The sequence below is a fragment of the Ambystoma mexicanum genome, chromosome 4p (genome assembly GCF_040938575.1).
Source record: "Ambystoma mexicanum isolate Mex_15411 chromosome 4p, UKY_AmexF1_1, whole genome shotgun sequence".
Classification (NCBI taxonomy): domain Eukaryota; kingdom Metazoa; phylum Chordata; class Amphibia; order Caudata; family Ambystomatidae; genus Ambystoma; species Ambystoma mexicanum.
The window spans coordinates 688,329,887-688,340,700 of NC_090927.1; the positions used below are offsets into that span (position 1 = coordinate 688,329,887).

At 45.5% G+C, this 10,814-nt stretch overlaps 1 protein-coding gene across 2 annotated transcripts in view; it reads right to left on the bottom strand.

The window, feature by feature from the left end:
• EEF1A1 (eukaryotic translation elongation factor 1 alpha 1) overlaps window positions 1-10,814 on the bottom strand; it is a 37,196-nt gene that overhangs the window by 25,769 nt on the left and 613 nt on the right. For both annotated transcript variants that reach the window (XM_069606250.1, XM_069606251.1), the window contains exons 2-7: window positions 10,518-10,680; window positions 8,837-9,016; window positions 8,445-8,741; window positions 8,019-8,169; window positions 7,522-7,778; window positions 1,967-2,201 (exon numbers count right to left, since the gene is read on the bottom strand). In XM_069606250.1, coding sequence (XP_069462351.1) covers window positions 1,967-2,201; window positions 7,522-7,778; window positions 8,019-8,169; window positions 8,445-8,741; window positions 8,837-9,016; window positions 10,518-10,661 — 1,264 coding nt within the window. In that variant the 5' untranslated portion in view covers window positions 10,662-10,680. The remainder of the gene's footprint in view (window positions 1-1,966; window positions 2,202-7,521; window positions 7,779-8,018; window positions 8,170-8,444; window positions 8,742-8,836; window positions 9,017-10,517; window positions 10,681-10,814) is intronic.

The window sequence follows — 10,814 nt, forward strand, 5'->3', positions numbered from 1 at the left end:
TGAGTTCCTTAGTTTATATACTAAACCTGAGAAAAATGAACTTAACCCGCAGTGGCAGATAACAAAATATTTACCAGTGCTTTCTATAAAAAGGTGAATGTCACCATAAGCACACTTCATACTTGGTACAATGCTGCCAATCAAAGGCAAGCCATGCACCGTGAAACTTTGTTTGCCATTTACTGCAAAGTTTGCTTGCAGTAAATGTCAAATAAAGGTTTTAAACATCCCCACTCACCAGCAAGGTTGAGTACCATGAAAATGGCACTCGCCCTTCTTAAAATCTCCTTGCCTATGCAAGTGGGCTAGTTGATGTTGCGAGCCGTGTGATAGGCATGGTGTGAAGTGGGATACAACACACAACCTTCTCTCCGAAATATGCTTGCCCTGATGTTTATCAAACTCCAATCAATGGGGCCAATCCTTAAACCTGGCTGCAACAGTTGATAATGCAGAAGACCCATAAGGTCTTTCGGAAACATACATTTTCTGGAGGGAAGAACCTTTCAGAACCCTTTTCTACTTTCTGAGGGGTGCTGATGTGGACTTTATCCCTCAACTTGATTTCATGGTAACAGATGGTGTGTCCTTCAAAATATGTCTCCATGGCTTGGAATACATGTTCTCTGAGATGGTAGCTTGTGAGGGTTGGTTGTAGGTTTTGCGAAGGGTGGGCACGGGTGGGACAACGCAACCTAGGATTCTGTCAGCATACACAGCTGATCACTCCCAGGCCTTTGGTTTCTTCAGCATGAACATTGGGTGACCTTAGAAACACCTCCTCTCAGGCTTCCCTCTTTCTGGAACTGGACCCTTAACTAGTTCTGTGTCTAGGCAGCAGGTTCTCCGAGTAGAGGCGCTCAGTGCTAGCATTCTCTGGAGTGGCTGCTGCAGGTTGGCCAAGGCATGCGCTATACGCTTCCAGTTAGAATGGTCCCCATGCTTCCAGGGACTGCTGGAGAATGGGGCAGCTTTCCACAAGGGTGGTTCCTCCTATATCCTTCCCTGCCTGGGGACTTGTTGGGGGTCCCTGGTTTTGTCTGTGCATTTCTGGTTGGTTATTTTGATTAACTGTTTCCAACAGATAGTCAAAGCTTGGTATTGGTTAGTTACCAGATTTCGCTCACTTATTCTCTCCTCTATAATTCCATCTGGTAGCACCACCATCATCTTGGAAGTGTCCCTGCTTCCGTGTATGCAGCATTCCACATGAATGGGGAAAGTAGCCACAGCTTGTTATCACTCTCTGACCAGGAGAACCGTGGTCTGCCAAACTCTGTTGAATGAGTTCTGAACTGCGGGACTATTTCTGAACACGCTCACATCTTTTGGCGCTAGCTTATGGATTTTAACTTTTGTTTCTTGCAGATCTAATACGGGGACCAGATTGGTCTACACCATCACTTCTCTGGGGTTGGAAGCATGGTTTGGCAAACCCTTAGTGAGTATTCTACCACACCTTGGTGGGGGTGGCGAACCTGCGGGATTCCACTCCTTCCTCCGTCTTTCAGTTGTCACCAAAGCTGCCTTATGTGAAACGCTAAGACAGGCGTTCACTTTCACCTAGCCTTCAGTGCCAACCTTTATGCCCTTTCCTCCGGCCCACCTTACCCCTATCATCGAGGGCTTGCAAACTCAGGGGCACCCTGAAGCCAACTAGATTAATGTTCCACTCCACTCCTACTCGCCCGCCTACTCAACTGTGCCACACAGGCCCTCTACATCCCACCTAGCACCTCTCTCCCACACCAGGCAATCACCATCATGCTGGGTGGTCTCAGAGAGAGAGAAGCTGAAGACAGTGAGCTTTCGTCATGCTCGGGAGGTTGATGTGCTCAATTAGTATGGCACAGACTTCTGTAGGCAGAGATTCTAAGACATGGAAATAGGTTGAGGACACCTCTGGAATATAGAAGAATCATGTTCAGAGGAGTTATAAAACATTCAATGAACTGAGACAACTTACCAAGTGGAGGATAGTCAGAGAAGCTCTCAACACACATGGGTTTGCCAGGGATCATGTCCACTATTGCTGCGTCTCCAGATTTGAGAAATTTTGGATTGTCTTCCAATTTCTTACCAGAACGGCGATCAATTTTCTCCTTTAGTTCTGCAAATTTGCAAGCGATGTGAGCAGTGTGGCAATCCAGTACAGGCGCATAGCCTGCACCGATCTGCCCTGGGTGATTCAGGATGATAACCTTGGGGGATTTCAGGAGGGGCAGGGAGGAAGAGATGAACATTTCATTAGATTCCATCCAGAAACAAAAGAGAAGATAACTAAGATAAATAATGTTCAAATCCTCATACGATGAATAAATGTTACGAAATTTCCCTATTCCCCCACTCCTTTTGTTTACATGTGGTCATTCAGCCAGAGCAAACCCACTGATTTGCCAATCATTTCGCTACCCACCGTAGTTTGCATGCCAAGCTGATCCTTCACAACGCAATACCTTGGTCTAGGTGAGAAACCGTTCAATTCTCAAAGGAAACGCTAGTTGAAGCTTCACACTTGACCCCATCCATGAAAGTGCTTTTACAAAATCTTTGAAAAAAGAAAAAGATTCCTACATTTTTTTCTCCAATCATGGGACGTAGTCAATTGTGTGACAGGGCTAGGATTATTATCTAAAAATGAGACTTGAGAAAGATTTGTTTTTGTTGTTCAACTGCTGAGCGCTGTAGCAGCGTGAGCATTTAACTGCAATAAAAAAAGAAAATAAACAACTTCTCATCTGCTAACAGCTTGCCCATAACAAGCTATACTAACAGCATGCATAGAGTTTCAGGCACAAAGCACATGTTGAATCATTTATCTTTCTAGTTTTACCAGAGCCCTTCAGAACGTCTCTAACCCTTCCTGCCTGACCCAAAAGGTGAATCTATGTCAAGACCAGAGGTGAGAATTATGCTTCAACTCTTTAATGATTACTCTTCAGCCGCCTCTCCAGTATTACAATTTATTTTTTTAAAACACAACAGTAAACAAACAAAACCTTTAACATAAGGGACTACAAATCCCCATCAGTCCACTGTCTTCAAGTAGTTTTGTCCTTCCAAAATCAACCAATCCTGACCAGTCATGTCATGCCTGGGTCTCCTCCACTTACTTTGCTGCTCTTCAAGCAGATGAATACAATTGTTCTCATTCTCTAGTGAGAACGTGAGTTTGAACAGTGTTTACACTGCGTTGAGAGTCAGGAGAGTGCATGCTTCGTAACTAACAAGCTCGTATTGTGTCTTGCAAAGTAAAGTTTAAGTGGATGAGGTTCGGTGCATATTATATGGGACTTTCAATAGGTATTGGGCAACGTACGCTTGTGTTCAAGATCGCTGTCCGTGTTATAGGCGATACACGCTGCATTAGCAGGTGAGAGTTAACAGAGCTGCCTTGAACATCAGGGAGCGCGTACCCGGGCCATGAGAGAGCGCACTCATGTTTGGTGACCAGTGCGGATCCCTAATTTCATAATTGGTATTACGTGTTGAATTTCAACGTGAGGACCCAAACGTGTCAATCACATTGTGGTTAGAGGAAAGGAGCCTGCCACCCCGAAGCAGAGCTTAGACTGCAGTCGGCAGAGTAGCGTGGACGGCGTTACGATAGAGCACACGTTACTCATACTTTACGCACTTGTCCCGGGCAGTGTTTTAAAAGCTCATAGATCCTTGCAGCCTGCTGTGTTCAGGCCCTGGCACTCTGCAGGGATTATAAGACTCTCCATGGAGCAAGTGAGCACTTCACCAGAGTCTAGTGAAGAGGAGGTGCCACAGATGGACAGACACCTGTCCTCGCGCTTCAAAAAGCTACTGGGGGATTCCCTAGCCATTGCTGTGACCCAAGGAGTCAAGCCTTTACAGGACCGCCTACAGTTGTTGGAAACGCTGATTGCAGCTTAAAACACAGGGGTCCCAAGAGAAAGAAGGAGCATGCAGCCCTGGACAAGGGACCGCTGGTAAACAGCCCAAGAAAGGGGTTGACGTTCAGGGGAGTGATAAGACCCAGAAAAGCACCCCTCACTTCCCCTAGTTCCATCGGAAGGGGATAGTAAGAAGCCCTGTGGGGTTGCCGACCACTTTAGTAAGCTAAAGAGTGCTTTTCTGGGTAAATCAGCTGTGTCAGACCTCTTACCCCCTATCCCAGGGGCGAAAATCAAAGGGGATGCATGACAATGTACAACATTGGGTGATGTTGATAATGACGATGATAGCGATCATGATGAGGAATGCACAGGCAAGGTACATATTAGTGAGCACAAATAGTAATCGAGTGCAGCAGAGAATAAACTAGATGAGGCTGACGGCATTGAGGACATGTTTGGCCCCGAAGCCATTTGGCACCCCAAGTCTACGGACTGGTTGTCTTCGCCTAATGTGGCGCAATACATGGCTCAGCGTATTAGAAAACAGCTAGGGAAATTAGTACGCTTTAGGATGAGAGGAATGCACGAGGCCAGAGCTTCCTGGTAAGGTGGGGGAAACGCAAGCTGGATTCTAAAATGGTTACAATTGTGACCAAGGCAACCAAAGACGTCCGGAAAGAGTAGATCATGCTTGGAAAGGCTGCCAAGACAAATTGCTTGACCTGGCAGACCCAATAGTGGAGCGGTCTAAAGGTAAAGGGGAGCCCGTGGACACCCTAGCGTGGGCATAGAGGGCAGTGTGTCTCCTCGGTAATGCCAACTCTGCGCTCTCCTCAGAAAGGAGGTGCAGTTTGTTTCTCAAAATTGATAGCAAGCTGTGCAATCTCGCCACTTATGAAGCGGGGGGGGGGGGGGGGTACGCACAGAGCATGCACTTCGGAGAAACATTTGCTATGGAGATGATGAAGTTAATGGGGACGTACACAGCTTCAGGAAAGGTGGAATCGTCAATACAGAAGATTTTCCCCAGTAGAGTTCTTTCCCGGACTGGTCGATATAGAGGCTGTTCAGTTCACCTCTACAAGAAGGCCTCAAGGACCCAGAGCACAACACTAGGAGTCCTAGGAACAGGACACCTTTTTTCCCCAGCAGAGACAAGAACCAGACAGGACACAGAGAACGGAACAGTTACAGACAGCAGAGTGTGACAGGCGGTGAGTGTGCTACGCAAGCAATACTCCAGGGTAGGGCGGAGGACTGAGCTGTTTATGGCCCAATGGCTGGCGCTATCAGGCGACTCTTGGGTCATGCAGACAGTGTCACTCTGAAAGTTGGAATTCGCCAACTGCCCCAGTGATGTTCAGGTCCCACATCATTATGTATGGCAAGAGAGAAAGAGCTTTTGTAGACAGAATTACGGAGTCTAGTGGGCAAGGGAGCGGAGTTCTACAGCAATATGTTCCTGGCAACACAGAAAAGGAAAGTCAAGGCCAGTAATCAACCTAAAAGAGCTCAACGGTAGGTTTGTTCACACGCACTTCAAGATGGAGGGAATCCACCTCCTCATGGATATACCCCGGAAAGCAGACTGGTTAGTAAGACAAGACTTGAAGGATGCTTATTTGTCAATTCCAGTGGCGCCGGGACACCGGCAATTCCTACAATTCTGTTGGGGAGGGTAGAGTTGGCAGTTCAAGTGTCTTCCCTTCGGGTTGGCCTCTGCACTTTGGGCATTCACCAAAGTCATGAAGCCGGTAGCAGCAGCAATAAGCGAGAGAGGGATCAAGATAATAGTATAATTGGACGACATCTTGATACTAGCTCAAGACAGGATAGTGCTGCTGGATCAAGTGCAATGGGTGAGATCCTTACTGACGCCTCTGGGTTTCCTGATCAATCAGGAGAAGTGAGAACTGATTCAGAGTCAGCAGATGAAATTTCTCAGGTTTGTCACAGACATCGGGAAGGCTATGTTGGACCTACCATCCCAGAAGAGAACGATCAAGAAATAATTGAGTGGAGTTCTCAAGAAAATGCACCTCGCTTTGGATTCTAGCCAGAGCAATGGGGCTACTGGCTTCACCAATCAAAGCTATGTTTCCAGGGCTGTTGCATTACAAGGCATTGCAGAGACTAAAGACAGGCACCTGCAAGGCGGTGTGCACTATCACCAGTTGGAGCCCTTGGGCGAAGACGGAAGGACATCATTGAAAGTTGGACAGAGCATTGTTCTCGCAGTTGCAAGGATCCTAGACATAGATCTATTCGCCTCCAGGTTGAATGCTTAGATGCCCAGATAATTCAATTGGAGGTTGGACCATGGGTCGTTGGGCACCGACGCATTCCTGCACAACTGATGAGTCATTTATAACGCGCCTGTACACAAGTGTTTCTGGACGGGAGCAGTTCTATGCCTTCCCCGTTTATTGTTTTAGCCTGGACACTAGTGAAAGTCCAGAGGGAGAGAGCAGAGATAGTAGCGGGGCTGCTGTGGAAATCCCAGGCTTAGTTTCCAGTTCTGATGGAACTTTCTTTGGATTTTCCAAGGATGATTGCCTCCCAGCGAGACCTGTTGAACCCCTCTCCCCCTGGTACTAGCCAGGAGTCTCCAGCTGTTGGTATGCAGAGTTTCAGGTAAAGACGGGATTTGCCAGGACTTTTCGGGAGTAGCTGCTGAGTATTTCAGAGACTCTTCAGCTACCTCCACGCTTAGGAGCTATGGCGCTGCATGGAGCAAATGGGAGGACTGGTGCAGTCAGTGGAGTGTTCATCCCATTTCTGCACCTTTAGTGCGGGTTCTGAATTTCTTGGCAAGCATGTTTTAGGAGGCCCAACCATTGCGGGCCATAGATCAGCCATTTCGCCAGATCATGAGAAAGTGGACGTTATCGGTCGGAGAGTATCCAGCCATAGTAAGGTTGCTGCATGGAGTAAAGTTACGTAAGCCTCCATCAGTGAAACATTCGCTCCTCTGGGACGTTGAAGCAGTATTTTGGCTATTTAAGCACTGGCCAAGCAGCGAACACTTGGTCAGTACACAATTTATCTAGTAAGCTAGCAATGTCGCTTTGCTTGGTGTCATGTAGGCGTGTGTCTGGGGATTTGTAGTCCCTTATGTTAAAGGTTTTGCTTGTTTACTGTTGTGTTGATTTTTTTCCCCCAAAGAAACATTTTAATATTTGAAAGGTTGCTGAAGAGTAAGCATTAAAGTATTATGCTCGCTACTGTGTCTTTAATAGAATGAAGACTCCCTGCGCTGTAAGCCTGGGTAATAATCTTCATTGGTATCAGTAGAAACAGAATTTGCTGTAGGCAGTATGCTGATTCTGTCCATCATGGAATTGCTTGGCACACGTTGAAGGGAGCCTAACCAGTGTATGGGAGTTAGGTAAAGGGCTTTCTGAACCTAATAAACAAACTAAACTTAGTCACAGCCAATTGTTGGCCCCCAAATTACTTTAAAAGTGCTTCCGTGTCCCAGCAACAACTTATGAAAACCTGCTCTTGTCCAGAGGCCATCAAATGAATGAAGTCATAATTTTTTTTTTTATTGAAGTCGCATTAAAAAAGGATTTGGACTTAAGCAATGTGAAGTCTTTGCAAGTCAAGGATACCCAACCGTTTGCACCAGGAAACCTTTAAATGGTTCAAATACCTGTGCAGTGAACCCTGCAGCTTCCATTGGTGGATCATTTTTGCTGTCACCGGCAACGTTGCCACGACGCACATCCTTAACAGAAACATTTTTCACGTTGAATCCAACATTGTCCCCCGGTAAGGCTTCTGTCAGAGCTTCATGGTGCATTTCAACAGATTTAACTTCAGTTGTAACATTGACAGGGGCAAAGGTAACAACCATGCCTGGTTTCAGAATGCCAGTCTCCACACGACCTACAGGTACTGTTCCAATACCTTAAAGAAGAACAGACCATTGGTGCTGTTAATCTTGGCCACAGCCAACAGTATACTAAACACTTGACAAGCCAGGTTGCAATGGGAGAACTCAAACGTAGACCTTTCCTTTTTTCTATTTTTTGGTTTTGCATAGTATTTATAGTATGCATGTATTAAAAAACCAGTGTATGAATGAGATAACCTTAAACCTTTCTGGATTTTAGCGTAATCATCACACTTTGTTTCCACATAATTTACCTCCAATCTTGTAGACATCCTGAAGAGGAAGACGCAGAGCCTTGTCAGTTGGGCGACTTGGTGGAAGAATGGAATCCAGAGCTTCAAGAAGAGTGGTGCCACTTGCATTGTTTTCTTTGCGGGTGACTTTCCACCCTTTGAACCAAGGCATCTGTAATACAAAATGAATTCCAATCAACTGTGGTCATTTGTGTGTATAAAACATTAAATATGCTTTTATACGATTTAACATAAAACTATCAGCACAAACTAAGTGTCCTTAACAGTACTGCCCCAATAGGAATTTAGGAACTATAAAATAGAACAACCAATTTAGAGGATTTCCAGCAAATGAATCCCTCGATTACTACCCTCCCACCACCAAGCGAAGAAATAAATGCCAGATTTCTGTACCACATCTTTATTTATACATCAATCTGAACTTACATTTGAACTCGGCTCAAGCATGTTGTCTCCGTTCCAGCCAGAAATTGGTACAAAAGCTACTGTGTCTGGATTGTACCCAATTTTCTTGATGTACGTGCTGACTTCTTTGACAATTTCCTCATATCTTTTCTGGCTGTAAGGTGGTTCTGTTGAATCCATTTTGTTGACACCAACAATCAGTTGTTTCACACCAAGAGTGTATGCTAGTAGTGCATGCTCACGCGTTTGTCCATTTTTAGAGATGCCAGCTTCAAATTCACCAACACCAGCAGCCACAATTAGGACAGCACAGTCAGCCTAAAGAAATAGCAAAAGCCAAATATCTTAAAATGCAGGGGGGAGAGAGGTGATAATTGTATGGCACTTGCAGTCAATTGCGCCTTTCAACCAACCTGTGATGTACCAGTGATCATGTTCTTGATGAAATCTCGATGTCCTGGGGCATCAATGATTGTTACATAATACTTGCTGGTCTCAAATTTCCACAAGGAAATGTCAATGGTGATTCCACGCTCACGCTCTGCCTTCAGTTTGTCCAAAACCCAGGCATATTTAAAGGAGCCTTTGCCCATCTAAAAAAACGAAAATAGTTAGTACTAACAACCACATGCTTTCAGTTTAGACGCACGCCATACACAGCTTGACCACAGGTGTACTTAATGCTTGTAATACGGACGCATTTGTAAACTGCACACCATATGACAAAGGATGGGCAGGCTAGGAAATGGGTGGGCCAGATTTACAAGCAGGAAGGTTATCATACTGGATCCATGCCAATATTCTGTTACTAAGAAAATAGCAATTTAGGTGTACAAAATAAATAATACTTAACAGCATACCGAAACTGAAACTCATGTAGCAGGAACAGGTTAGTCTGCGGAGAGGAAGATGGGAAAGTGTCACCCCTCCCTTCCTTTTGCAGTGGAGTTGATATAATTATTTTAATGTCGATCTAATCCATGACTCTTTCACTGTCAAAGAGGAAACCATTGGTAAAGAAGGGAATCGTAGGAATGTGGTCGGAGTGGTACTTTCCCGTATTCTGGTGTAGTAACGCAAAACGAATCGAATTTAACAATAAATGCATAAGGGGCGGGTACACGCGTCTTTATCCCTGCGAACGCAGTGCAAGGGGCGTGAGTTTGCCGGGACAAATGACCAAAATGCCAAACCTTAGATTTTCCAAATCAAACACGGGACAACTTTGAGGACATCTGGGCTAGGCCACGAAATATACATGACAGACCAAAAAGGCTAGCCTAACGCCATAGAATAATAACTAGATCGGGGTTCTCTTTCCGCATTATTTGGGTTACATGTAACTTCTTTCCGTGTTATGTTTGTATAGTTACAATTACTAGACTATTTTGAACGGCTGAAACACGGGTAGAAAGATGTTATTTTTCTGTAGTTTGCTCTTCTGCACTTATGATGGAAAAATCTGATCGAAGGGCGGTAGCATGCCAGTGGGTGTACATGGCTCACGTTTGCTCCTCCCCCTTGAACCCAATATTAATTTTGCATTTTATTTCTTCCACTGTCCGTACAGTTTCATTCACCCCATCATTCTAAAACACGTTTTTGTGTTTGCTTTGCTCTATTGGACCTTCTACCGGCAAAAGTATGTTATGCGTATGCGTTCATCTATACGGCAGATTCTCCCTGCAGCTGCAAACATATGCACTCACCATTTATCTGATAATTTCACAGATAATTATCTTGCTTCAATACGTTTTCTTAAAACTGGGATGTTTTACATAAGCTTCTTGGGATGGGTACTCCCCTTAACCGAGACGTCTGGTCACGCTATACCAGGATCGTTCATATCGGGGTTATATACTGGCTTGCCCAGGCATCAACAGTGTGTTGGCATGGGCTCATTATTTCTTTGTTACCCTGTGCTGAAAATCTTACACCTGTCAACATCTAGAGGCAAACACGCTAAATGCCGAGACAAAATACTAAGTTAACGGATATCATACCATATAAACCGGTTATTGTCGGAGTGACCCCAGTGACCATGCATGGTTGGGGCTAGTCTTCGTAACAGGTGGTAAGTTCAGGGGCACTCACCTCGGCCGCCTCCTTCTCGAACTTCTCGATTGTCCTCTTATCGATGCCTCCGCACTTGTAGATGAGGTGACCGGTGGTTGTGGATTTTCCAGAGTCGACATGTCCAATGACTACAATGTTGATGTGCGTCTTCTCCTTTCCCATGGCGGCAGCGTGAGTTCACCTGCAGCAGAGACAGAGAGAAGGTGAGTGAGCTCGTAATGCCTGCAACGCGAGCGCTCTGATGAGCAGCCACCATTTTGTGGCATAATTCTGTCGACCGGAGCGAGTCGCCATCTTCAGCGGTTCCGCGTAAAA